Genomic DNA, 26788 nt, shown 5'->3' with positions numbered 1-26788 from the left:
TTGGGAAATACCTGATTTTGTTTTTAAAGCTCTGTGCTCTCATTTGTATCACGTGTTCGCAAAGAGTACATTCTGAATCATTTTCCTTTCCTCTTGCAGCAAGTGCTCAGATATTAAACACACACACACACACACATTCAAAAGAGGAAACAGTCAGATAGGAACTCAGAAATCATGTGACTGATGACTAAGTTAAATTTTTTCTACTTATTAAAAAGGAAGAGTCTGATGATTAGTTACTGACTGTCCTTGCATTTTTAAAGTTTTGAAGATCCTGAATCATGTTCCCATTTATGCTTTTTTCCGCCCTGTTTTCTTCCACATTTACTGAACCTGGAGAGAAACGCTGGATCTGTAACTCCTCTGACACAAGTGTTTGGTACTCCTACTGTGGTAAGTACGAGGGCAAAAGCAGGTACTCATAATGTGAACTGTTCCAAGGGCAAGTTTTCACAGGAACCTTTGTCTGCTGTCGCCGGGATGCAGGAAATGACCGTATGTTCCGGCTGCTGGGGAGGCTGCTGGCAGCAAAAGTGATGTCTGGTTCCTGCCCTGGGTGGATTTTCTTGATCCGTCACTGGCCTCACAGGTCTCTGAACTGTGTTGCACTTGACCTCCAAGTGCTTCTGTCCTTTCCTGTGGTCAGCTATCTCTACCTTGAACCCAGTTTCAGATTCTTCCCAGTTTGGGCAGAACTATCTGCTTCTGAGATTTTGCCTCAGCCCCAAGACTGACCGGGTCTTCTTGAGAAGGTAGAACAGTCCTAAATACTGCTTGAAATTGATTATAACTCCAGGCCATCATTTTTTTTTTTTTTTTTTTTGCGGTACGCGGGCCTCTCACTGTTGTGGCCTCTCCCGTTGCGGAGCACAGGCTCCGGACGTGCAGGCTCAGCGGCCATGGCTTACGGGCCCAGCCGCTCCGCGGCATGTGGGATCTTCCTGGACCGGGGCACGAACCCGTGTCCCCTGCATCGGCAGGTGGACTCTCAACCACTGTGCCACCAGGGAAGCCCTATTTCATTCTTTTTTATGGCCGAGTAATATTCCATTGTATATTCCACATCTTCTTTATCCATTCCTCTGTCGATGGACATTTATGTTGCTTCCATGTCTTGGCTGTTGTAAATAGTTAAAGCCAACTACTTTTCACTGTCCTTTGCTCACCACTCATGTCACCTTCGTCTCTTCTCTGGCCTCTGCAACATCCTCTTAAATTGTCCTTTCTCCACTTTAATTCTTGCCTCCATACAATCAGTTCTTAGCATAGAGACCAGAGAGATCTTTTAAAAATGTAAATATGTTATATAATGTTATTTCAGTTGCTTAAAGCCCCCCAGTGGCTTTTCACTACAATTAGAGTGAAATCCCAACTTTGTACCAAGGCGTCCAAGACCCCTCGAGGTGGCCCTTGCCTACCTGTCTGATTCCTATGATTCCCATGATTCCCACCCTCCTTCATTATTTTCCATTTACACTGACCTATATTGTTATTAGGTTATTGTTTGTATTACCAATATAACAAGCATAAAATTTACCCTTTTAATGATTTTTAAGTGTACAATTCAATGATATTAAGTACATTCACATCACTTTGCAACTATCACCATTATCCATTTTCGGAATTTTTCATCATCCCAAACAGAGACTCTGTACCCATTAAACAATAACTCCCCATTTCTCCCTCCCCCCTAGTCCCTGGTAACCTCTACTCTCTGTCTCTGTGACTTTGTCTATTATATGTATCTCATGTAACGGTCTTTGTGTATATATGTGTGTGTGTGTTTGTTTTTGTTGCTTGAACATGTCAAAGTCATTGTCACCTATGAGTCTGTACTCCTGATTACAATGTCCACAGGGTTGGTTGCTTTCTGTCACTCACTTACTGGATACTGTAGTTGAGGTATCGCTACCCATTGCCACCCCCAACTCCTCCGTCCTCACCGTACACTCAGTCTTTCTCTCATGGCCCTGTTTGATTTCTATACTAGAGTGTCCATTTATCAAGAGCCGGGCCCTTGCCTGTCTTGTTCATTGTTTCTCTAGTGCCTAGAGCAATATTTGGTGCTAAGCAGAAGTGAATAAACACACATTTATTATCTACAGTGTGCTGTGCGCAAGAGACATGAAAAATGAATGAGACATGCTTCCTGCCCTCAAGGTTTGTGCTATTTTTATGAAGAAGACTGACATGCAAGCAAATAATTGTAGTAAACATTTTTTTTTTTTTTTTTTGCGCTATGCGGGCCTCTCACTGTTGTGGCCTCTCCCGTTGCGGAGCACAGGCTCCGGGCGCGCAGGCTCAGCGGCCATGGCTCACGGGCCCAGCCGCTCTGCGGCATGTGGGATCTTCCCGGACCGGGGCACGAACGCGTGTCCCCTGCATTGGCAGGCGGACTCCCAACCACTGTGCCACCAGGGAAGGCCCTGTAGTAAACATTTTAAATGACCATTGAAGGATGATCAAGTACTGTGAATGATAGTGTGTTTGTGGCTGTCGGGCTGGGGAGGTGTGGAGGAGTCAAGGAAGGCTTAACAGCATTGTTGATATTTGAATACATTTTGAAGGCAGACAAGGAGTTTCTAGACCGATGAGGACAGGGCATTCCCGTCAGAAGGAACTGCATATTTATGTAATGGAAATTCTGCTAAAGAGGTAAAATGAAGTGCTGTGATGGCTCAACTCCAGCTAATGCTTCCTCCCTTGATCTCCAATAGTACTTAACACCAACACTCAGGGTGGCACTGGTTTCATTTCCTGTGCCAACTGCAGTTGCCTGGACTGTTGGGTTAAGAAGGATTCTGAGGCAGAGCTCAGTGGGAAAAAGTGCTATGATGGATTCACAATGCTGACATTTGTGGTTGCAGAGGAAACCGGAGGCTCTTGTACTGTGCTTTTGCTGAATCTGGCCACTGCTTTCTTTGGTATTTAATAAACCAAATGTAGAATTTTACCATAAACATGGTGACTTTAAAGTAATAAAGCTATTTTCTGTTAGTTCCCCAACCTTTGCAAATAAATTAAAAGTCACATGCTATGTACTGTTATGTGATCTTTTGATCCTTACATCTAATTTTTTTAATGTATGGTGGTCTCGTCTTCCTAGAAAAATCTTAGGCTTCCTGACATAAAGATTAAGGTTACACTTCTATTCTCCGCCCTCACTCCACCCTACCCCACTCTGCCTTGCTCTGGTGCTGGCTTAACACTGAGCACCCACAGGGGTATTCTGAACATTTGTCTGATTGCATTGACTTGTCGATGGTTTCATCATAATCAGACCAACTTCAGACTTGTGGGAAACTTAACTGAAAATAGAGAATTGCCCTTATGACATACAACATGGCCCTGGTGATTCACTGCTTTTAACTTGTTCCCGGCTTTGCTCCAGAGTCTTGGTTGTCTTGCTCTGAGGGTCTTCTACAAGCTTATCACTGAGAAAGAAGAGACACATTGCACTGTGCTCGGTAATGCATATGGAAGTGCCCACATTTCAATACCATGTCAACCTTTCATGGTAAGAAAGTTAATAAGTATATTAATTATGCAAACCTTCAAAAATATAGGTGAATAAAAAAGAAAAGAAGGCACCATAAGCCTATCACAGTTAAGAGTTAACCACTATGAACATTCTGATATTTTGGTAAATATTCTTTTAGATATATAATGATATATGTTGAAAACAGTAGAAGTAGAACCATATTGTATATACTGTTGGGTAACCAGCATTTTTTAAACTTGATAGTATACCATAAACGTCTATAACATTAAATATCATAAAAATTCATGTTAATGACTGTATATTAATTCAGTAAAAAGATGCACAATATTTATTTATTCAGTCACCTCTGAACATTTTTTTACTTGAGATATAATTGATATATAGCATTATATTAGTTTCAGGTATACAACATGATTCGATATTTGTATATATTGTGAAGTGATCACCACGATAAAGCTAGTTAGCATCCATCACCTCACATAGTTACAATTTTTTTCTTCTTTTGGTGAAAACTTTTAAGATCCACTTTCTTAGCAACTTTGAAATATGTAAAACAGGGGGCTTCCCTGGTGGCGCAGTGGTCGAGAGTCCGCCTGCCGATGCAGGGGACGCGGGTTCGTGACCCGGTCCGGGAAGATCCCACATGCCGTGGAACGGCTGGGCCCGTGAGCCATGCCCGCTGAGCCTGCGCGTCCGGAGCCTGTGCTCTGCAACGTGAGAGGCCACAACAGTGAGAGGCCCGCATACCGCAAATATGTAAAACAATATTATTAACCATAGTCACCATGCTGTACATTACTTCCCTATGACTTATTTATTTTATAACTGGAAGTTTGTACCTTTTGACCCACTTCACTCATTTCTCCAATCTTCCACCCCCTCCCTCTAGCAGCCTGTGTGTCTGTGAGTTTATTTTTTGTCTTTTGAGTGTGTTTGTTTTTTAGATTCCACATATAAGTGAAGTCATACAGTATTTGTTTTTTTTTTTTTTTTTTTTTTGGCTGTGCCACACGGCTGATAGGATTTTAGCTCCCCAACCCGGGCCCTCGGCAGTGAGAGCTCGGAGTTCTAACCACTGGACCGCCAGGTAATTCCCTGTCTTTCTTTGTCTGACTAATTTCACTTAGCACAGTGCCCTCAGGTTTCATCCATGTTATTGCAAATTGGGCAGGTTTTCCTTTGGTCATAATCCACACAGGAATAAACATCTTTGCATCAGATGTTTGTGAACATCCATGATTCGATGAAATGACTGTTAATATAGCTCATTCTGTGAGACTTTTATTGCAGGCAAACTCAATTCATTGAATGAGAGATGTTAACATTAATTTTAAGGGTTGCATTCAGGGGCAAATTAAATAAAACTGGTTTAGTCTCTTTCCCCTCCTCCTCAGTGCTTTTATAAGCTCTTCTACATCCTTCTTGAAACTTCTTATTTAGGAAGATTTGTTTATTAACTCATTCATTCATGTATTCAGTCACTTACCATTTACTAGAATTCTAAGTACTTGATGTGTATTTTCTATTTTTAACCAATGGAACATACAGAGAGGTGAGGAGAGTATAGTAAAGAAGAGCAATGTGGAAAAGAACAGGTTAAAAAGTATGAAAATGGAACAAGTAATTTTATGAAAATATGTTTTGGGGAGTTCACCCCCTTCCCCACAGTTTAAAGTAATTCACTACCTTCAACCTCCACCTTAACAATGTAAGGGCATTAAAATACTAATCTGTTTACATTATAGGGAGTTTTTTTGGTATTCATACAGTATTTTAAATTTTATTTTACTGTGGTAAGAACATTTTACATGGGATCTACCCTCTTAAATTTTTGAGTGTACAGTACATCATTGTTGACCACAGGCATGAAATTGTACAGCAGATCTCTACAGCTTATTCACTTGCTTGACTGAAACTCTATGCCCATCGATTAGTATCTCCCCGTTTCCCTCTCCCCTCAGCCACTGGCAACCACCATCCACTCTTTGATTCTATGAATTTGACTATTTTAGATATGTGGGCTCAGGCAGTATTTGTCCTTATATGACTGGCTTATTTCCTTTAGCATAATGTCCTCAAGGTTCATCCATATTGTAGCATATTGCAAAATTTCCTTTTTTTTTGAGGACTAAATAGTATTCCGTTGTATGTATAGACCACATTTTCTTTATGCATGTATCTGTTGATGGACATTTAGGTTGTTCCCACATCTTGGCTATTGTGAATAGTGCTGCAATGAATTTAGGAATGCTAATATCTCTTTGAGATCCTGATTTCAATTGTTTTGGATAAGTACCCAGAAGTGGGATTGCTGGATCATATGGTAGTAATATTTTTAATTTTTTTTAAATTTTTTTTAAAGAGTAGCCAGGGTGGCCCTTTATTTTATTTATTTATTTATTTATTTTTGGCTGTGTTGGGTCTTCATTTCTGTGCGAGGGCTTTCTCTCATTGTGGCAAGCGGGGGCCACTCTTCATTGCGGTGCGTGGGCCTCTCACTGTCGCGGCCTCTCTTGTTGCGGAGCACAGGCTCCAGACGCGCAGGCTCAGTAGTTGTGGTTCGTGGGCCTAGCTGCTCCGCGGCATGTGGGATCTTCCCAGACCAGGGCTCGAACCCGTGTCCCCTGCATTAGCAGCCAGATTCTCAACCACTGCGCTACCAGGGAAGCCCATATTTTTAATTTCTTGAGGAATCTCTGTATTGTTTTTTAGAGCAGTTGTACCATTTTGCATTCCTACCAGCAGTGTGCAAGCATTCCAGTTTCTTCACATCCTTGCCAACTCTTGTCCTTCTTTTCTTTTTTTGATAATAGCCAATCTGACTGGTGTGAGGTGATGTCTCATTGTGGTTTTGATTTGCATTTTCCTGATGCTTAGTGACGTTGAGCATGTTTTTATATACCTGTTGGCCATTTGCATGTTTTCTTTGGAGAAATGTCTATTCAAGTCCTTAGCTCATTTTATTTAATTAATTAATTTATTTATTTTTTCACACACACTGTATTTTATTTTTACAAGAGATAAATAAACTGACACCAAGCATTGTAAATGGATGACCACAACAAAAGCAACAAGGATTGCAATTACCAAACATGAAACACACTCATACTATGTCATAATATTGACATTCAGTCCAGTAATCCTCCATTGTAACTGCTCCTTTACTTTGCAGTGAAAATTGATTTGTATATTTTTTGCCTCTGAGTCCTTGTGGGATTTTTTATTTTTATTCAAACAGAAAGTCACAAAAATTATAATCATCCTCATCAGTTCACTCAGTCCCATGTAATTAATTTTTTTTATCTTGATCTTTTGTTAGCACTTTTATGAATTCATCAGTTTTCCATTAGAGTTCTGAAAATGTTTATTCATTCAGTTCAGCAGTATAGTCAGTTACCAGAAACCTGTACTTGTCAGAGTCTTTTCCATGAATTCCTTGAAGATGAAACCCTTTTTTTTTTTTTTTGCGGTACGCGGGCCTCTCGCTGTTGTGGTCTCTCCCGTTGCGGAGCAGAGGCTCCGGACGCTCAGGCTCAGCGGCCATGGCTCACAGGCCCAGCTGCTCTGTGGCATGTGGGATCTTCCCGGACTGGGGCACGAACCCGTGTCCCCTGAATCGGCAGGCGGACTTTCAACCACTGCGCCACCAGGGAAGCCCAAAACCCTTTTATAGGAACATTTTTGCAAAAGCATCAGAGTACACCCAGAACTGTCTGTAAATGACAAAAGACTTAAAAATGACCACGGTTAAAGATTTGATGAAAGTTCATAATAATGCAATTGACAAGGAAATTTAGTTATTTCTGAGATACACATTTTAAAGTAATAACTAGAATTATGACTTATAACTTTATAGCAGAACATATAAGATTTTTAGAAATTTCATGTAATGTCTGAAACATTTATATTAACATATTTCCATACAAATAACCCAAAGAAAGTTTAGTATTAGTTTTTTGTTTGTTTGTTTGTTTATACTGCAGGTTCTTATTAGTCATCAATTTTATACACATCAGTGTATACATGTCAATCCCAATCACCCAATTCAGCACACCACCATCCCCACCCCACCGCGGTTTTCCCCCCTTGGTGTCCATATGTTTGTTCTCTACATCTGTGTCTCAACTTCTGCCCTGCAGACTGGTTCATCTGTACCATTTTTCTAGGTTCCACATACATGCGTTAATATACAATATTTGTTTTTCTCTTTCTGACTTACTTCACTCTGTATGACAGTCTCTAGATCCATCCACGTCTCAACAAATGCAAGTCCTTAGCTCATTTTAAAATCAGGTTATTAGTTTTATTATAATTGAATTGTTGGAATTCCTTATATATTTTGGAGATTCACACCTTATCAGATATATGGTCTGTAAGTATTTTCTCCCATTCCATAGGCTGCCTTTTCACTCTGTTGATTGTTTCCTTTGCAGTACAGAAGCTTTTTAGTTTGATATAGTCCCACTTATTTATTGATGTTTTTGCTGCCTTTGCTTTCCATGTCATATCCATGAAGTCATTGTCAAGATCAATGTCATGAAGCTTTTCCCCTGTATTTTCTTCTAGGGTTTTTACAGTCTTAAATCTTATGTTTAAGTCTTTAATCCATTTTGGATTGGTTTTCATTTGTGGTATAAGATAAAGGTCCAGTTCTTTCTTTTGCATGTTTTGCCAGCACCATTTGTTGAAGAGACTGTCCTTTCCCCATTGTGCATTCTTGGCATCCTTGTCAAAGATTAGTTGACAAAATACACATGGATTTACTTCTGGGCTCTCTGTTCAGTTCCATTGGTCTATATGGCTGTCTTTTTGCCACTACCATACTGTTTTGATTACTGTAGCTTTGCAGTATAGTTTGAAATCAGGAAATGTGATGCTTCCTCTTTCTCAAGATTTTCTTGCCTATTTGTCATCTTTTGTGGTTCCATATGAATTTTAGAGTTGTTTTTTCTATTTCTGTAAAAAATGCCATTGAGATTTTGATAGAAATGTATTGATTCTATAGATTGCTTTGGGTAATATGGACATTTTAATAACATTAATCTTCCAGTCAATGAACATAAGATATTTTTCCATTTGTTTGTGTCTTGTTTAATTTCTTTCATCAATGTTTTGTAGTTTTAAGCATACAAGTCTTTCACCTCCTTAGGTAAGTTTAATCCTAGATATTTTATTCTTTTGGTGCTATTGTAAATGAGATTGTTTTCCTAATTTCCTTTTTGTATAGTTCATTGTTAGTGTACAGAAATGCAACTGATTTTTTTGTATTTTGATTTTGTATCCTGTAACTTTACTGAATTTTTTGATTAGTTCTGACAATTTTTAATGGAGTTTTTAGGGTTTTCTAGATATAAATTATGTCATCTGCAAGCAGAAAATTTTACTTCTTCTTTTCTGATTTGGATACCTTTTATTTATTTTTCTTATCTAATTCATCTGGCTAGGACTTCCAGTACTATGTTGAGAGTGGGTATCCTTGCCTTGCTTCTGATCTTAGAGGAAAATCTTTTAGTTTTTCACTATTGGGTATGATGTTAACTATGGACTTTTCATATATGGCCTTAATTATGTTGAGGCCATTTCCTCTAATTCTAGTTTGTTGAGAGTTTTTATCATGAAAGGATGTTGAATTTTGTCATCTATTGAGATGGTCATGTGATTTTTATTCTTCATTCTATTAATGTGGCATATCACTTTAATTGATTTTTGTGTGTTAGACCATCCTTGCATCCCACGGATAAATGCCTCTTAATCAAGGTATATGATCCTCTTAATGTGCTGTTGAATTCAGTTTGCTAATATTTTGTGAGGATTTTTGCATCTAAACTCATCAGGGATATTGACTTATAGTTTTCATGTAGTGTCTTTGTCTTGCTTTACTATCACGGTAATGCTAGCCTCATAAAATGAGTTTGGAAGTGTGCCCTCCTCTTCATTTTTTTGGAAGAGTTTGAGAATGTTTGGTGTTAATTCTGACTTAAATGTTTACTAGAATTCTCCTGTAAAGCCATCTGGTCCTGGACTTTTCTTTGGGAAATTTTTGATTACTGAATCAATCTCCTTACTAGTTATAACACTGTTCAGACTTTCTTTCTTTAGTCCTCTGGGGATCTCCTTGGAAAAGTTGGGGCTCTGAACGCATGAACCAATCTCTTCGCTCTGAGTGAAATTGAGGGGTAGGTTAGCTCTTCCTAATTATGCTATGCCAGGAGCAGTGTCTCTTGTGAGAGGTGTCCCGAACCTCAGTACTGAATTGGTGAGTCTGTTTTTACATTCTCCTGGGTGCAGGAGACTTTCGGTTGGTTTCTGATTTCTCACAAAGGGAAATTGTCCGTAAATTGTTGCTGAACTGGTGTGTTTGTCAAGAGAAGGAGGACTTTTTACTCTACCATTTGGCTGACTTTACTCCTCTGGGGAGGGAGATATTTTTAACTACCCTTAATTTTTCTCATAAAATTTTAATACTAAAGGTAGTTTTGGGGGGCTGATATTCAGAATACTTATTGTAAATGATTTATAGTCATTTTATTGACATTTTCTTTATTCCATTTAGATAACTTGAAATTCCCTATTTCAATAAATGCCGAGCCCTGTATAACATTGAAGGGAGGCCGTGGAAATCTGTATCTTTACTACATTCCAAGTAAGTCCAAAGTTTTGTTTTTGTAGATTACAATTAAAAGGGTTCCAGAAATATCAATGAAAAATGATGGTGTTCTAAATGTATGTGTATTAGTTTTCTCTTGCTATGTAACAAATTACCACAATCTTAATGGCTTAAAACAGGACATATTCTTTATCTCATAGTCTTCGTATGTCAGTAGTCTGGGCATGGCTTACCTGTGTCAGCTTCAGGAGGTCTCCCACAAGGCTGCAATTAAGGTGTTGGCCAGGGTTTCTTCTGAAGGCTCAACTAGGGAAGGACCCGATTCTAAGCTTATGTGGTCGTTGACAGTGTTCAGTTTCTGTCTGACTGTTGGCCAGCCCTCAGTTCTTTGTCATGTGGGCCTTTTCATCATGGCTTCTTGTTTCCCTGAAGTTAGCAAGGGGGACAGTTAACTAACAAGATAGAAGTCACAGTCTTATGTAGCCTAATGATGAAAGTGCCACCCTATCACCTTTGCTGTATTCTGTTTGTTAGAAGCAAGTCACTAGGCTAGCTCATACTCATGAGGAGGGATTACATAATGGCATGGTAAAAATTGAAATAATTTGAAACTTCTAACCATCTACTAGGTACATCCATTGTCAATCATTAGATATTCAGCTGATAAGTAAACTTGGGTTTCCATGAGTCAAAGATTTGTGTATGAGCAAGCAAGGACTTTTTTTCCTAAAGGTGACCTTTCTAGAAAAAAATATGTTGATGATATGAAAAAAGGCAATGATTTTTGTTTTGTTTTGTGTTATTTCTTCTTCTTCCTCTCTATGATTTTACTTGCCATCATCTTATAAAAGTTAATTGGGTGATGGTGATAGCATTGGGCTGGATCTGAGTGTTTGTGAAAACGCACAGAAGTTTCATCCTCTCCTACCGGTCAGCTGTTGCCTGTAAGGATCCCAGGAAATTCGGTTGTAATCATCATCATTATCATCGTTGTTTTCATGATCACTATTATCATTTACATCCTAGCTTATATTTGGAGCTTATACTTTAAAATGTGCTTTTCCATAAATAAACTAAAGAAACATATCCCCCTGATTTTAGTTCTCCAGCTTACAGGAAAAAGGGTAGTTGAGAATCTAGAAATGATAGACCATAAACTTATGCTTTAGTTTTCCTGAAAACCTGTATCTTGATACTTTGTTTCTGCATTCATTTATTCATTAAAAAATACTTAGTAAATGTATAGTTTATTTCAAGTATTATGCTAGGTGCTGTGAATTCATTGATAAATAAGACATTCTCTTGACCTTCAAGAATCTCTCAGTGCAATAGAAGAGGCAGATGTGTAGATAATATAGTACGATAAGTGAAATGATAGCAATAAGGCTTAGTGGTAGCACAGAGGAAAGAACGACGAGCTACTTGCTCCACTTTCTTGGCCAAGGGGGAAATAAATAATCTACATTTTTTTTTTTTTTACTGAAGTATAGTTGATTTACAATACTATATTGAGTTCAGGTGTACAACATAGTGTTTCAGTACTTTTACAGATTATACTCCATTTAAAGTTATTACAAAATAATGGCTATATTTCCCTGTTCTATATGATATATCCTTGTTGCTCATTTTATACATAGTAGTTTGTATCTCTTAATCCCCTAAAATAATCTAAATTTTTGCCCAACAAAGGCTCTACAATTTCTTCCTCTTTTCTCAGGTTTTGTTTTCCGGTCTATGTGGGGTGCTTAACCTCTAGGTGTTTGCAAAAGTGATTATTTACATAATGAATGACCTCATTTTCAAGTGAGCCCCTTCCCCTTAACACACAGGAAACAGGCCTTCCAGACCCAAGTAATAATAATACAACACAGTTTCACTTAGGGTTCTCTGAAAAGCAGATACCAAGAAGGAACTAGACATACAAAGGATTTTTGGGGGGGAAATGTTTGTGAACAATAAAGGAAAGAGGAAGCTAGAGCAGGCAAGGAGAGGAGGCAGATTGAAGTGTTGGTCCGATACCTTTGAAATGAGAGAGAAGGAAGGAGAATTTGGTAGGATGGTCATCAGACCAAAATGCATCCCTGAGACATCCTCAGCCAGGTCAGTGGGGAGTCTTAGAGCAATGATTGCCTGTCACACGTGTCCCATGATAGGCAGGCGTAGGCTGGCTCTAGTGTCCTTGTTGTGCTCGGTCATTATAGGAGCAGACTGTTCGAGTCTGGCCTCCGGATGAGTGCTAAGATACATCTAAAAGTGCAGTAGCTGGTGGCTGTCTGCCCACTGCCCTCCTCCGCAGAGATTCTTTGGAAGGGAGTTTTAAGCAGCACACCTCCATGGTCACCACAAATACCCTAATCACTTACTAAATATGACATTTATATAACATGATATTAATTCAGTAATGAAAGAATGATTCAGTCATGGTTTTTTTTTTTTTTTGCAGTTCGCAGGCCTCTCACTGCTGTGGCCTCTCCCGTTGCGGAGCACAGGCTCCGGACGCGCAGGCTCAGCGGCCATGGCTCACGGGCCCAGCCGCTCCGCGGCATGTGGGATCTTCCCGGACCGGGGCACGAACCCGTGTCCCCTGTATTGGCAGGCAGACTTCCAACCACTGTGCCACCAGGGACACCCCGAGTCATGTTTTTTTATGATGCTTTGTAGTTATGACCTGAGTTTCCCTAGAATATACTAGAACATCTGTATAAAATGTGGGCCACATTCATAGAAATCAACCTTAATTTTGTGGGCCTATCGCTACTTAAATTCAGTAAGAGCTATAAGAGCAATCTTGTACCAAAAATAGGTTGGGAATGGAAATGATTTGAGACTTCATAGCCTTGCTAATAAATTATATGTCACTATTAACTAATTGACATATACAGCTGGTTCATAAGCCTTCCTCAACATTATTTTCAGAAGTTCCCAAAGTTGTGTTAGGTGAGCTCAAAAACAGTCTTCTTCGCTAAACCCCCGAGAGCCACCATGTTTCTTGTCTCTCACTCCAACACCCACATTGATATCTCTGGCCTGCTGAGCCATGCAAGTGGTACCTCACTTCAACCACTGTTCACGTGCCTAACATGACCACAGTGATATCTAAGGGCAAGAAGCTTCTCAAGATGTAAAGAGTTGAGATGTCAAAGCAGCACTTCCTTTCTTGGAATCATTGAAGACTGGAATCATAGTGTGTTCCACACAGAAATGGAAGAAGATTCTTTGTTCTGCATTATCATTGGATGCCACGCTACCATGTGCTTGTATCTCAAGGCATCCCTTGTGAAAACAGCTCTTCAACTTCTATACACATCCCTGCTTTGAGAAAGGTTCAGGTCCATGCCCGTGGCGTGGGCCACGGGGCCACTGTTTGAAACAGACTGTATAACGTTCTTCTTCTCTACACTTTACCCTGAAAGTAGAGAAGTGGAGACAAGTAAGGAAGTTTGGTGGTACTTTAGGCTCAGAGTAACGAGAGGCTGCATTAAGATAGTGGTAATGGGGATAAAAGGGACACCAGTAGGATTGACTGGGATTAGGAATTCTAGTGCTGATTTGGTGATGAAGATAAGGAAATCAATTTTGGATCTTTTGGGTGTGGTAATAAGTGACATTTGAGTAGAGATATTGAATGCACACAGGGGACAGATGCTTAAAAGAAAGGTTGAGACTAAAGATGAAGATTTGGGAGTTATTACCCTATGTGGTATTTAAAGCTGGGGAGAGTGTGCAGTGTGAAAATTGAGGAGCACTGAGATTAGAATCCTAAGAAAGATGAGTCAGTGAGCTAGACTGGGGAGAGGAGTCAGAACGCAGAACGGTTGGAGGACAACAAGAAGAGAGTGGTAGCGCCAACACCAAAGGAAGGACAGGGTTTTGAGGAAGGAGCTAGCAGTTCTGTTCTGCATAGCCAAGTTCAAGGTAAAGATGGAAAAACTTTTTTTTAATTTTTATTATGGCTACAATGAGTCATGGTGACCTTATTAGGAAAATACTTTCCATGAGGTAGTGGTTACAATAATTGTTTTCATTATAAGAGAGATTGTGCATCTTGTCCAGTTGGGCCAACTGAGTAACTTAGAAGAGTTGAGCAAAATGCATTTCTTCCTGGAATTTTCCATCTTCATTGGTAATAAAGAGATCCTGAGGAAATAATAAATAGCTCATCTATTTAATTTTTAATCAAAAGGTTCAATTTTGTTCTCCAAGAAATCTTTCATCAAAACAACCTTCCTGGTCTTCCCTGGTGGCGCAGTGGTTGAGAATCCGCCTGCCAATGCAGGGGACATGGGTTCGAGCCCTGGTCTGGGAAGATCCCACATACCGTGGAGCAGCTAGGCCCGTGAGCCACAACTACTGAGCCTGCGCGTCTGGAGCCTGTGCTCCGCAACAAGAGAGACCATGACAGTGAAAGGCCCGCGCACCGCGATGAAGAGAGGCCCCCCGCTCGCCGCAACTAGAGAAAGCCCTCCCACAGAAACGAAGACCCAACACAGCCAAAAATAAATAAATAAATAAATACATATATATATAAAAAAAAAACCTTCCTTTCCCTTCCCTCTCTTTTGAATTTCCTAGTGGAACTATGACTACAACTGGAAATTTTATATTTTCATTTGATAGTTTTCTCAAAAATATAGGTTATTCTATTTTTAGGCATAGCCCACATAATTCTCACTGTGGAACATTCTATTTGATTACAATCAACTAATGGCCCTCTCAGAACTTCAGTTTTCTCGTCTACAAAACAGGATAATAATATCCACATTATAGGTAGTTGTCATAATTAAATGAAATAATGTAGGAAAAGCACAGGGCATATTTTAAGTATACAGTAAATGTTGGTTTTTAAATATTTATTAAAAAATACCTTATTTGAGTGGCTAATGAAATTTTTTTCTTTTTAAGGAAGAGACATAAAAAGCTTATATTTCAATATCTATGTATCTTTTAAGTCCGTGAATTTCCCAGTGCGCAAACAAGTTATTTGCCGAGGATCTGATGATGATTATTCTTTTTGCAGAGCTCTGAAGGGAGGTAAGCATTCAATTCGTATTACCCTCAGAATAGAGTATAATACCTTATGAGAACGCTATGAAAATTAAATACATTAAAAATGTGAAGTTCCTTTTCTGATAATAATTCTTTATTTCCATCCAAAGTTTTTCTTTTAGCAGTTTAAACAATATTTTACAATTATGTTACTGGATTGTTATTAAGATGACACTTATTTGGTGTGTTTGAAGGGATATTAAAATTTTTACCTTGTTCAGATTAATACTGTATATTTACCCTTGGTTATGGTTCTCTGTTTCTAAATATTACATTTATTATTTTTCATAAAAACACAATAGATTTTTCTATGCACTTACATTCGTTCCCTCAGTGTCTTTTCTCCCCTTTTTTCCACCCTGGAATTATTCACAGAATCATAAAATTTCAAACTTAGGAACTTAGAGGTCACTTATTGCAAACCCATGAATTTTTCCTTAATAATTTTTAAACTAGCATTTTAAATAGTTTAAAAAATTCTATGTATCATATTGTCAGATTACCAAAAATTAGAAAATGAAAACAATCAAAAAGTCACAGAATCATATTTCTAAGAACATTTTGTTCTCATTTTTTCATTCATGCATATTGTTATGCAGTTGTAAGTATACTGTACTATAATTATTTTCTCTTTTTTTTTTCTTGCGGTACGTGGGCCTCTCACTGTTGTGGCCTCTCCCATTGCGGAGCACAGGCTCCGGATGTGCAGGCTCAGTGGCTATGACTCATGGGCCTAGCCCCTCCGCGGCATGTGGGATCTTCCTGGACCGGGGCACGAACCCGTGTCCCCTGCATCAGGAGGCGGACTCTCAACCACTGCGCCACCAGGGAAACCCTAATTATTTTCTTTTTAAAAATTAATTTATTTAATTATTTGACCAGATAATCCATGTGGTTTAAAAATCAGAGTATAAATGTTACATAATGAAACATCTCCCTTAGTGGGTGTGCCCTGGTTTACTTAACTATTTTCCTATTAGACATTTAGTCTTCTTCTGATATTTTTACTATTATAAATAATATTATAATGCACATATAAATATTCTCATATTTTAGATTTGAATATTCTCATGTTTGGAAGAAGGAGTTAACACATAACTCCAAGGGAGATTCCTGAGCTTAAATGGTTTGAATCTATGTGGTTTTGTTTACATAAGGCTGAATTACTTTTCTGAAAGATTGTATCAGTTTATACATTGTACCACTGGCAATGTATACGTATAGTAGTTTAATCTCTGTCTTGTTAACATTGGGCATTATCATTTTATTTTTTAAAATTTTTATTGGGATATAATTGCTTTACAATGGTGTATTAGTTTCTACCTTATAATAAAGTGAATCAGCTATACATATACATATATCCCCATATCCCGCCCTCTGGCATCTCCCTCCCACCCTCCCAATCCCACCCCTGTAGGTGGTCACAAAGCACCGAGCTGATCTCCCTGTGCTATGCGGCTGCTTCCCACTAGCTATCTATTTTACATTTGGTAGTGTATATATGTCCATGCCAGTCTCTCACTTTGTCCCAGCTTACCCTTTCCCCTTCCTGTGTCCGCAAGTCCATTCTCTATGTCTTCAGAACCTTTTCTTTTTTTTTTTAGATTCCATATATATGTGTTAGCATGTGGTATTTGTTTTTCTCTTTCTGACTTACTTCACTCTGTATGACAGACTCTAGGTCCATCTACCTCACTACAAATAACTCAATTTCGTTTCTTTCTATGGCTGAGTAATAGTCCATTGTATATATGTGCCACATCTTCTTTATCCATTCATCTGTTGATGGACATTTAGGTTGCTTCCATGTCCTGGCTATTGTAAGTAGAGCTGCAATGAACATTGTGGTACATGACTCTTTCTGAATTATGGTTTTCTCAGGGTATAGGGCATTATCATTTTAAAAAAGAAGTTTTAAAAAAACTTTATTAGGTTAAAAAACTTAAGCCTAATTGGTTTTTTCTTGTTTGTTTTTAATAAATTTATTTATTTATTTTTGGGTGTGTTGGGTCTTTGTTTCTGTGCGAGGGCTTTCTCTAGTTGCGGCGAGCGGGGGCCACTCTTCATCGCGGTGCACGGGCCTCTCACTATTGTGGCCTCTCTTGTTGTGGAGCACAGGCTCCAGATGTGCGGGCTCAGTAGTTGTGGCTAACAGGCCTAGTTGCTCCGCAGCATGTGGGATCTTCCCAGACCAGGGCTCGAACCCGTGTCCCCTGCATTAGCAGGCAGATTCTCAACCACTGCACCACCAGGGAAGCCCCCAAGCCTAATTGTTTTTTATTAACATTTAAAAAATTACTATTGCAGTTGAATGTTTTCCCCTATAATTATTGACAAGTAACCAGTGCCGTCTCTTGTTTAAAAACAGATTTCAGGCAGTTTACATGCATACGTTAATTTGAGCAACATAACATAAATTAGATAGACAAAAATTAGTTGGGACAAAAATGGAAAATAAGGGTAGAGAATTAATGGAATGAGAGTAATATAAAAATTCTTGACAGAAAGGCTTATACTTGCTTTGACAGGGACATCAATTGGATTATACATTTTTTAGCAGTCAATAAAAAAAAAGTTTCTGGGAGTTCCCTGGCGGTCCAGTGGTTGGAACTCTGCGCTTTCATTGCCGAGGGCCCACATTCGACCCCTGCTTGGGGAACTAAGATCCCACAAGCTGTGCAGTGTGGCCAAAAGAAAAAGTTTCTAAGTAAACCAATCTGCTTGCTATGCAAATGAAGCTTCAAGATATGTCTCCCAGCCAACCAACTCTCCTCATCTCTAACTTGTCTGCCACCCCCAAGCCACATACACATTGTGGAGCTGGCATTGCTTATGAGTCTGGGCTCAGAGCCATAAACACCTGAGTCTGTGTCCCAGCTTTTCCACCTATCAGCAACGTGACCTTGGGTGTTATTGATAGAGGTTAGCTCTATCAACCTCGTTTTCCTCATCTGGGAAATGGGGACGGTGAAACCTATTTTACATGGTTTTAAGGATTAAATTAGAGAATGTGTGTTAAAAAGCTTAGTACAGTGCTCAGCGTGAGAATTCTAGAATTATGGTGATTAAATATTCATGTGCATAATAGGATCCTTGTTTTGTTCCTGACTTTATTTATAGTCCTGTCATTTTTATAAGTGAGGAAACCGATGTCTGCAGTGGTTCAGTAATGTGCCCTTGGTCATTTGGAGATCTGGTAATGGAGTAGCCTCCTAACTCTTAAGAACTACTCTTCCACTGGCCATGCTTTCTTTCCCTTTGAAAGAAATCCTCGGGACTTCCCTGGCAGTCCAGTGGTTAGGACTCCACACTTCCACTGCAGGGGACATGGGTTCAATCCCGGGTCAGGGACCTAAGATCCTGCAAGCCTGCACTGTGGCCTAAAAAAAAAAAAAAAGAAACCAAAACAACAACAACAAAAAAAATGAAAGAAATCCTCTTGGTAGATTACTGTTGTTTAAAAAGTGTCCATTTCTCTCATACAACAGCTTTACAATTATTTCACTTAATCTCTGTGGGATTATGTTGACATTTATGTGACTTTTCAAGGTTTCACTTTCTTGAGATCAAAGATGTATCAGACTCAACCCAGCCTGTCTGCTTCTTCCCACCTCCCCTCCCTGCCTTCCACAAACATCTGTTGAACCTAATTTGAGCAAGTCATGATTTAGGTTGTGGTGATCCAAAGTTGAATGATAGGTTCTCCCTCTTCAGAAGGTCACTCTGTTCTGGGAAAAATAGTCATGGGAACAAATGTTACAAGGAAATGTCATAAATGCTAATAGATTATATGCTCTTAGTCTTAACTGCATAGTTACCAACTTACTGTGACAGGAGAACTCAGATAAGGCTTCAGAGAGTCTTTTATTAGAATCTTGAGTCTGAGAACATCAGAGAGTGAGGAAAAAGGACATTCCCTGAGAGGAAACAGCATATGCAAACGTATCTAGCCACGAAGGAATATGTTTTATTTGGGGAGTATCTTTTTTGTAGCTGGAGCAGAATGTGTTTGTGGGGAATTGCTGGAGGTGAGCCTAGAAAAGGGGGAAGGAGCCAACATGTAAGTCATGCATAAAATATTGGCCTGCATCTTGTTGTTAGTGGGTGGGGATGACCCACTGAGATTTCCATTTTTGCACATAACTAAGGTCCTTATGGAAGTGTTACCGACCAGAGTTCTTAGCCTTCCCTGATCGATAGAAATTGATAAGAGGGACTTCCCTGGTGATGCACTGGTTAAGAATCTGCCTGCCAATGCAGGGGACACGGGTTCGAGCCCTGGTCCGGGAAGATCCCACATGCCACGGAGCAACTAAGCCCGTGCGCCACAACTACTGAGCCTGTGCTCTAGAGCCCACGTGCCACAGCTGCTGAAGCCTGTGCGCCTAGAGCCTGTGCTCCGCAACAAGGGAAGCCACCGCAGTGAGAAGCCTGCACACCGCAACAATGAGTAGCCCCTGCTCGTAACAGATTCCCTTGCTCCCTTCCCGAGGTGGGGCGAGCTGGCCAGGGGTCGACCAGAGGCGTGGCTTAGGTGGTCTGCCCACCCCTTAGGTGGTGGCGTGTGCAGGGGGCATGCGCAGTACCCTGCTTTTGCTCCTGACACCCAGTTTTTGCTTCCGGCTCTTCAGAAGTGGCAGTTGGGGGTTTTTTTGGCCTTTTTGTATCTTGTTGTACATAATTTGCCCCAACTGGGCCTGCATGCAGTTATTTTTCCTCCCTTACAGTTTCTCTATGCTTTGTTGCTGGAGGAGACATTAGTCCAGGTGCAAGCACTGCAGCAAAGGGTCCCAGGTCCCAGCCTGTCTCAAAAGGAGGTGGGGTTGGCTGAGGCAAGAAACTTGGATGGAAGGAAACACAGCTGGGAGGCTGTTGAGGGACCGCGAGGGCGGCCCTGGGAGTAAAGAGGAAGAGATGAAAGAGAGCGTATTGAGGAACAGGACAGGCGGGAAGTGCTGACTGATCTCATGTGGCAGGCAAACATTAGATCAATCAACAACTGCTCCAGGGCCGTTGACTGGGTGGACGGAAGTGCCTTTATCAGCAATGATGTGTGCAAAAGGAAGGGGCAGATTTTTAAAGAGAAGGATAGCGAGTTCTGGTTTGGCACGTTGGGCTCAAGGCCATTTGGGAACATTCAAATAAACATGTCCATCTGGCAGCCGAATATATGGGCTTAGAGCTCAGGACATTCTGATTTAAGAAGCATTGATGCTGTCAACCGTCCCTTGAAAATTTGAGAATCAAATGAGTAAGGAACATACTCACCAACTTTTAAAATAACTTTCCTTTTTTGGGTTGTTACAAAGGTCATACATTTTTAGGATATGATATTTAGAAAATATGGGCAAGTGAACATAAAATAAAAATGACACATAATCATTCCACTTCTTTTATTTTTAAAAAATATTTATTTAATTAATTTATTTTGGCTGCGCCGGGTCTTAGTTGCAGTACGTGGGATCTTCATTGCGGCATATGGACTCCTTAGCTGCGGCGTGCATGTGGGATCTAGTTCCCTGACGAGGGATCGAACCTGGGCCGCCTGAATTGGGAGCACAGAGTCTTACCCACTGGACCACGAAGGAAGTCCCTCCACTTCTTATACACACACACACACACACACACACACACACACACACACACACACCCCTTCATTTCTTTCAAAAATACATTTATGAATAAATAAATGGATATTTCAAAAGTGTTTTAAACTTAATAAGTCTGTTAGCCTTATTTTCAGGATTTTGCAAGGGTTGCTGTAACAAGGTACCACAAACTGGGTGGCTTAGAACAACAGAGATTTATCATCTAACAGTTCTGTAAGCTAGAAGTCTGAGATCAAGGTGCTTGTAGGGCTGTGCTCCCTCTGAAGGTTCTCGGGAAGGATCTGCTCCAGGCCTCTCTCCTAGGATCTGATGGCCCCAGGAGACTCTTGCCTTGTAGATCACCTTCTTCTTCCTGTGCCTTCATGTGGTCCCCCCTTTATGCACGTCAGTCTGCATGTCCAAATTTCCCCTTTTCATAAGGACACAGTCATATTCAATTAGGGCCCACCTTAATTACTTCATCTTAATTTGACTGTCCACAAATATCCTATTTTCAAATAAGGCCATATTCACAGGTACTGGGGGTTAGGACTTGAATATATCTTTTGGGGGGACACTGTGCAGCCCCATAACACCATCCCAGGCTTGGGTCCTGCGTCCTGCATAGTTGCCAGGAGACCTGGACTGGACCACTGGTGAGCTGCGTGGATCCCTTTCGGGAAGAGCAGAGAAGGACCTAAGCTGAGGTTCTGTCTTCCTCTTCTCTGACTCTACCTGGGTTCTCTCTTGGCTCTTTCAAGAGGCTTCAACCTAACTTCCCATAAGAGGAGAGTGGGAGATATGTCTTTCTCAGAAAGAAAGACAAAACAGTTGAAAAAAGAGGGCTACTCCACAGAAGAGGTTAGAGCTCCTTCCCGCGTGACCTGGTAAACATTTGGGCAGTTCCCCCAGACAGAAATTTGGGAGTTACTTTTTTTTTTTTTTTTGGCTGCACAGTGTGGCGTGCGGGATCTTAGTTCCCTGACCAGGGATTGAACCCGTGCCCCCTGCCATGGAAGCTCCGAGTCTTAACCACTGGACCACCAGGGAAGTCCCTTGGGAGTTATTCTTGATTTCTTCCTCAAACTCAAGTCCCATCCATCTCCCTCCCTCCCTCCCTCCCTCCTACAAAGCTGACAGGGTTTGCTTCACAACCAGGGCCCTATACTTAGAAGGGCTTCACATTTGGGGTGTACTATTCTGGGATCACAGTCTTGAGATGCTTAGTCATTTTATCTTTGAGCGTGTGTTTTGTACACAAAGTGTGATGGGACAGTGGTGTATGTGCCCACCTCCCCTGGACAGGTTTTGGCTCCCTGCTGCTCACTACCTGCTGGTGCCCTGGGCCCTGTCTGGCATCTCCCCTCTCATCCCATCCAGTGACGCCTGCCACCCTGTGCCCCTGGTGGAGGCCTGGAGCAGGGAGGGTCAGGGTCAGGCATGGTATATCCTGCAGTGTCCAGGCTGGGGTATGGCAGTGGCTGCCCCACCTGGGCTGGCAGCACCGCAGCACTGTTTAGTGGGTGACTAGGTGGGGGCCAGACGGTCTCCCCCGCGGCAGGCAGCTCGTGGAGTTATTGCACAGAGGTTGCAAAACCTTTGAGGGTCGCTTGTGGATCTGCAGGCCCGTGGTAAAGAAAGATGCCCGATTTGGCTTCCTTGCCCCGCTCTGGGGTATGAGGCACCTGGCAGCATGTGGGAGGGCGACCCTGTCAGGCCAAGGCTTTGCACAGGTGTACCCCCCCCACACCCCCAGGTCATTGTGGAGCAGCCCCTGGGTGCCTGTGAGCTTCTACACTTACCTTGCGCCCTGTGCCAGGGAACATTCCCTCGGATTCTTTCGTACCTGGGGTACCTTCTCTTCCTCCTTCCAAACCTCCTGAGCCTGGCTTAGGTCCCTTTCTCCTCATCAGCTTCAGGCACCTTCTGGGAATGAGCCACGAAATATAAATTGCGAAACTTCAGTGATTCTGCCTCAGAGTTAAATGCTCTGATATTTGTGTATACAGTCGGCATTGTACGATATAAAGGGGAGTGGCAAAATTCATGCTAATGATTAAAATTTTTGTTTTATTTTGAATACATTAACTAGGAAACAAAAAATATGGCAGTGACTGTAGTTAGCGCTGCTGTGTGGTGTATCTGTAAGTTGCTAAGAGAGTAGATCCTAAAAGCTCTTATCACAAGGAAAAAAACCATTTTTTTCTTTCTTTCTTTTTCTTTTTTTGGTTTTATGAGGTGATGGATTACCGTGATAATCATTTGGCAGTGTATGTAGGTCAAGTTAATTATGCTGTACACCTTAAATTTCTGTGCTATATGTCAATTATATCTCAATAAAATTGAAAGAAAAAAAATTTAAAACTCATGACAAGTCTAGAGAGAGGGGGAGAGAGACTATGGAAGAAAGGAAAAGACTTTATATTTTAGTACCTTTAATGGATGTTTCCCGTGCTTTCTGAATAAGTGCCCTCCCATTTTCATTTTGTGCTTAGCCTTGCAAATTATGTAGCTGATCTCGGAGCCAGATATGCAGGGACCAGGTAGTACCAAGAGCTGGAAATTCAGAAGTGGCCAAAGCAAAGCCCCTGTCCTCATAGAGCTTGTAGGCCAGTGGAGGAAACAAGATGGTAACTAGGTCACGAAAGAAGATAAAGATGAAAGTGAAATAAGATTCAGTTTACGATAAGTGCTCTCAAGGAAAGCAGCAGGATGACGAGACAGAGCATGATGAGGGAGGTTACCTGAGATGGAGGTCACGGGAGGCATTTACCTCCTTTTCTCTTCACCACTGTCACTGCCTCCTGGGCTCTCACGGATATCCCTGACTTTCCGTGCTCCCCTTAAATCCAGCTACTATACAGTCATATGACTCATCTCTCTAAACAAACTCTGACCATTTCACATCCTTGGATGTTTCCCTATCACCTCCATTCTCTTAGTGTGGAACCTGAGTGCATTCACGCTTACTTCTTCAGGTTTACTTCTTAGCACTCCTGCTGCTTCTATTTTTTTTTTTTGTGGTACGCGGGCCTCTCACTGTGTGGCCTCTCCCATTGCGGAGCACAGGCTCCTGACGCGCAGGTTCAGCGGCCATGGCTCACGGGCCCAGCCGCTCTGCGGCATGTGGGATCCTCCCGGACTGGGGCACGAACCCGCGTCCCCTGCATCGGCAGGCGGACTCTCAACCACTGCGCCACCAGGGAAGCCCCCTGCTGCTTCTTTGCTTTAACAACATTGAGCCCCTTGCAGGCATACATGTAAGCTATACTGATTTTCACCTTCCTGCCTTTGCTCCTGTTTTTCCAGCCACCTGGAATGTACCCCCTGCCTTCCTTCCCATCTTTTGTGACGGACCTACTGTCACAATAACAATAATATTAACATCAACTATAATATTCATAACATTATCATTATTATTTGCAAGATGTCATGGGAGGGGGGTCTAGAAAGGAGTAACATTTAGTGTTATAATAAATGACATTTGAATGTTAATAACATTTAATGAGTGCTATGTTCCAGGCCTTGTTCTGAGCACTTACATGTATTAACTTATATAGCCCTTGTGGACAGAGAATGTCACCTGCCATATCAGTAAACAAAGAATGTTGTGGCCATCAAGGCTTCAGCCACTGCAGCCGCCCCCTCCCTTCCCTCCCTCTCCCCCCCACCAGGGTAGACTCTGAGGGGTTTCAGGATGGAGAACACAGGATACCGGCCCTAGATAGTTAAGGTGCACATCAAAGGAATGATTCAGTGAGCCCAGACTCTTGCATCTTCCCATACATGGAAAAGTGCTAAATTCATGAACTTGAGAGGTTTGGTTTTTCTTTAATTTACAGTAATCTTTTGATGTTCCGACTGCCTCAGTTTTTTTTGGAAAAACTTCTATATATTCTGGCTCCTCGCTTACCCCTTTGGAGCAGTGCCTCAGAACTATCTGAGAGACTGTCTCCCAGGCTTAAGTCCTTAGTACGTCCACCGAATAAAGCATAATTCTTAACTATAGGCTGTGCATTTTTTTCAGTTGACACTCTCAGAATAATCCTATGAGGTAGGTGTTATTATCCACTGCCTCATTTCACTGAGGCACAGAGAAGTTAAGTGACTTGTCCAAGGTCACACACTGAGTAAGTAGAGGAGCTGGGATTCAAATCCAAGCAGTTCAGGTCCCAGAGCCATCACTCTTAACAAAAATGCTATCCTGCCTTTATCCTTACTGCATCTTTTCATTGCACATTGTATTTGGAATGGTTTCTTTGCATGTCTGTGTCCCCAAAAGACTTTAACTCTTTGAGGGAAAGGATGGTATTGTACTAACCCTTGTATCCCCAGTCCCTGGTACATAGTAGGCTTTCGATAAATATTGGTTGAACTATTAAATTTGAATTGGATTAGCCTTGAATGAAGGATCATAAGATCATGAAGATATGATCACTTTACTAAGTTCAAGAACCAACATCTTAATGTATTAGTACCCCTAATAACAATACTCCCAGAAGCAAATAAATAAATGCTTATTTGTGAGAAATGAAGGTATAGATGTAGACATAATCTATTCATTTGCTGGTAAGGATTGTCTTTAGCCAACTTGGAGAAAAATAATCAATACAGTTTGCACTTGACTATTTATATTACTTTAAGAAAGATTTTTGGTCAATACTGCTTTTGTTAGAGGTTCAGAACATTTCTCTTTCTATCCCTACCCTGTAAGTTCACTCCTTTGTTGTTTCTGACTGTGTCAGTGGAGTGTGGTTTTTCCTGCATTTCTGACTCTGTCCCACAGCTTCCTCAGGGCCAGGCCCATGGCTGTGCATTTCAAGTGACTACATAGCTAGGCTTCTCGGTGGTGGGATTGGAAGGAGATTTGGTATCCTGGCTGCCCTCCCAAATCTCTCCTCCACCTTTAGGAAGATTTTTCTTTATCATTCCCTGCTAAGAGGCAGCAACAATAAATATGTACATACCTAACTTGGGATGAAGCATATTAGCACTAGCTTGTTCATCATTCATTCATTATTGAGACCAGTGGGCCTTACAAGTTTGTATCCGCTGAGGGATGAGATATAGGCTGATACTGAGAGGGGCTCAGTGTGGCAGAGGAAGCCACAGGAGAATCGTAGCCAGGGTATAAGATTCATTATTTCTCTACGATTTTGCTTGGGATTGCTTCTGCCAGTAGTAAAATTGTAAGAGGTGCACTGTGGACTACAAACAAAAAAAATCACCTGACGTTAGCCAATAACTTTTTGTATTTTGTATTTTGGTTGTAGAGACTGTGAATACGACAATATCATTCTCCTTCAAGGAAATACGATTTTCTAAGGTATTGTTCAAGTCATTTTGTACTTCCTTAACCTTTTGCAGTAACAGATGTGTTAAGAATTTGAAACAAGCGATTCACAGCTTCTAAAAATATCGATTCAAGATTAAGATGTTCAAGGCTTTTTTCCACTTCTTTTTGGTTTTCGATATTTTGCTCTTTCTTCTTTCTGTGGAATATGGAAAAAATAGAAAACTTACACCAAAGAAAGCCCTTTTTAAATTTTATTTTTTCCTTCCAACATACCTTGCTAAAAGTAATGCTCATTGTTAATATGTTGAATGATCTTTGGGTGAAAGCACTGTAGGACCATTGTGTATAACTCAGTGACTGCCTCCATGGATAATAATGATGTAATTTTAGATATTTGCATTAGAAGTGCAATGAAATTTTGCACGTTTCACTTCTGGTAACTATTTTAAGATAAACATTAATAATGCATATTCTTTACCTATTTTCTTACAAATTATATCTAATGTTTGAAGATTTCATAGGCTAGGCTAGAAAACTGAGAAAGTAAAAACCAATTCAATTTAAAATTCTTATAAAAGTCTTACAAAATAGAAGCATCTAACATTTTATATTACTTGTATTTCTTACTACTCGTTTTAGGGACGATACGATTGTATTACAGAAGCCATTGCTGGGAACACTGAAGAAAGGCTCCTTTGCTTGAACTTTACCATCATATACCACCCTGATTTCAGTTAGAATAAATCGAG

At 40.7% G+C, this 26788-nt stretch overlaps 1 protein-coding gene across 1 annotated transcript; it reads left to right on the top strand.

Moving 5' to 3' along the window:
• The first annotated feature begins 30 nt into the window (after window positions 1-30).
• Window positions 31-26788, top strand: LY96 (lymphocyte antigen 96). The gene is made up of 5 exons (XM_082674832.1): window positions 31-393; window positions 10056-10145; window positions 15012-15140; window positions 26017-26069; window positions 26679-26788. The coding sequence occupies exons 1-5, from the start codon at window positions 282-284 to the stop codon at window positions 26775-26777; spliced, it is 483 nt and encodes a 160-aa protein (XP_082530958.1). The 5' UTR covers window positions 31-281; the 3' UTR covers window positions 26778-26788.

This window comes from Grampus griseus (genome assembly GCF_964374135.1).
Source record: "Grampus griseus genome assembly, chromosome: 17".
Taxonomy (NCBI): Eukaryota; Metazoa; Chordata; class Mammalia; order Artiodactyla; family Delphinidae; genus Grampus; species Grampus griseus.
Note: the sequence above shows the minus strand (reverse complement) of the source record. Positions and strands in the feature narration are given on the sequence as shown.

Bases quoted from the DNA above. Each gene is read 5' to 3' on its own strand.
- LY96 (XM_082674832.1), top strand. From the start codon at position 282: ATGTTCCCATTTATGCTTTTTTCCGCCCTGTTTTCTTCCACATTTACT. The intron at 394-10,055 runs GTAAGTACGAGG...TATTCCATTTAG, and splicing joins TGTTTGGTACTCCTACTGTG to ATAACTTGAAATTCCCTATT. The intron at 10,146-15,011 runs GTAAGTCCAAAG...TTTCTTTTTAAG, and splicing joins GTATCTTTACTACATTCCAA to GAAGAGACATAAAAAGCTTA.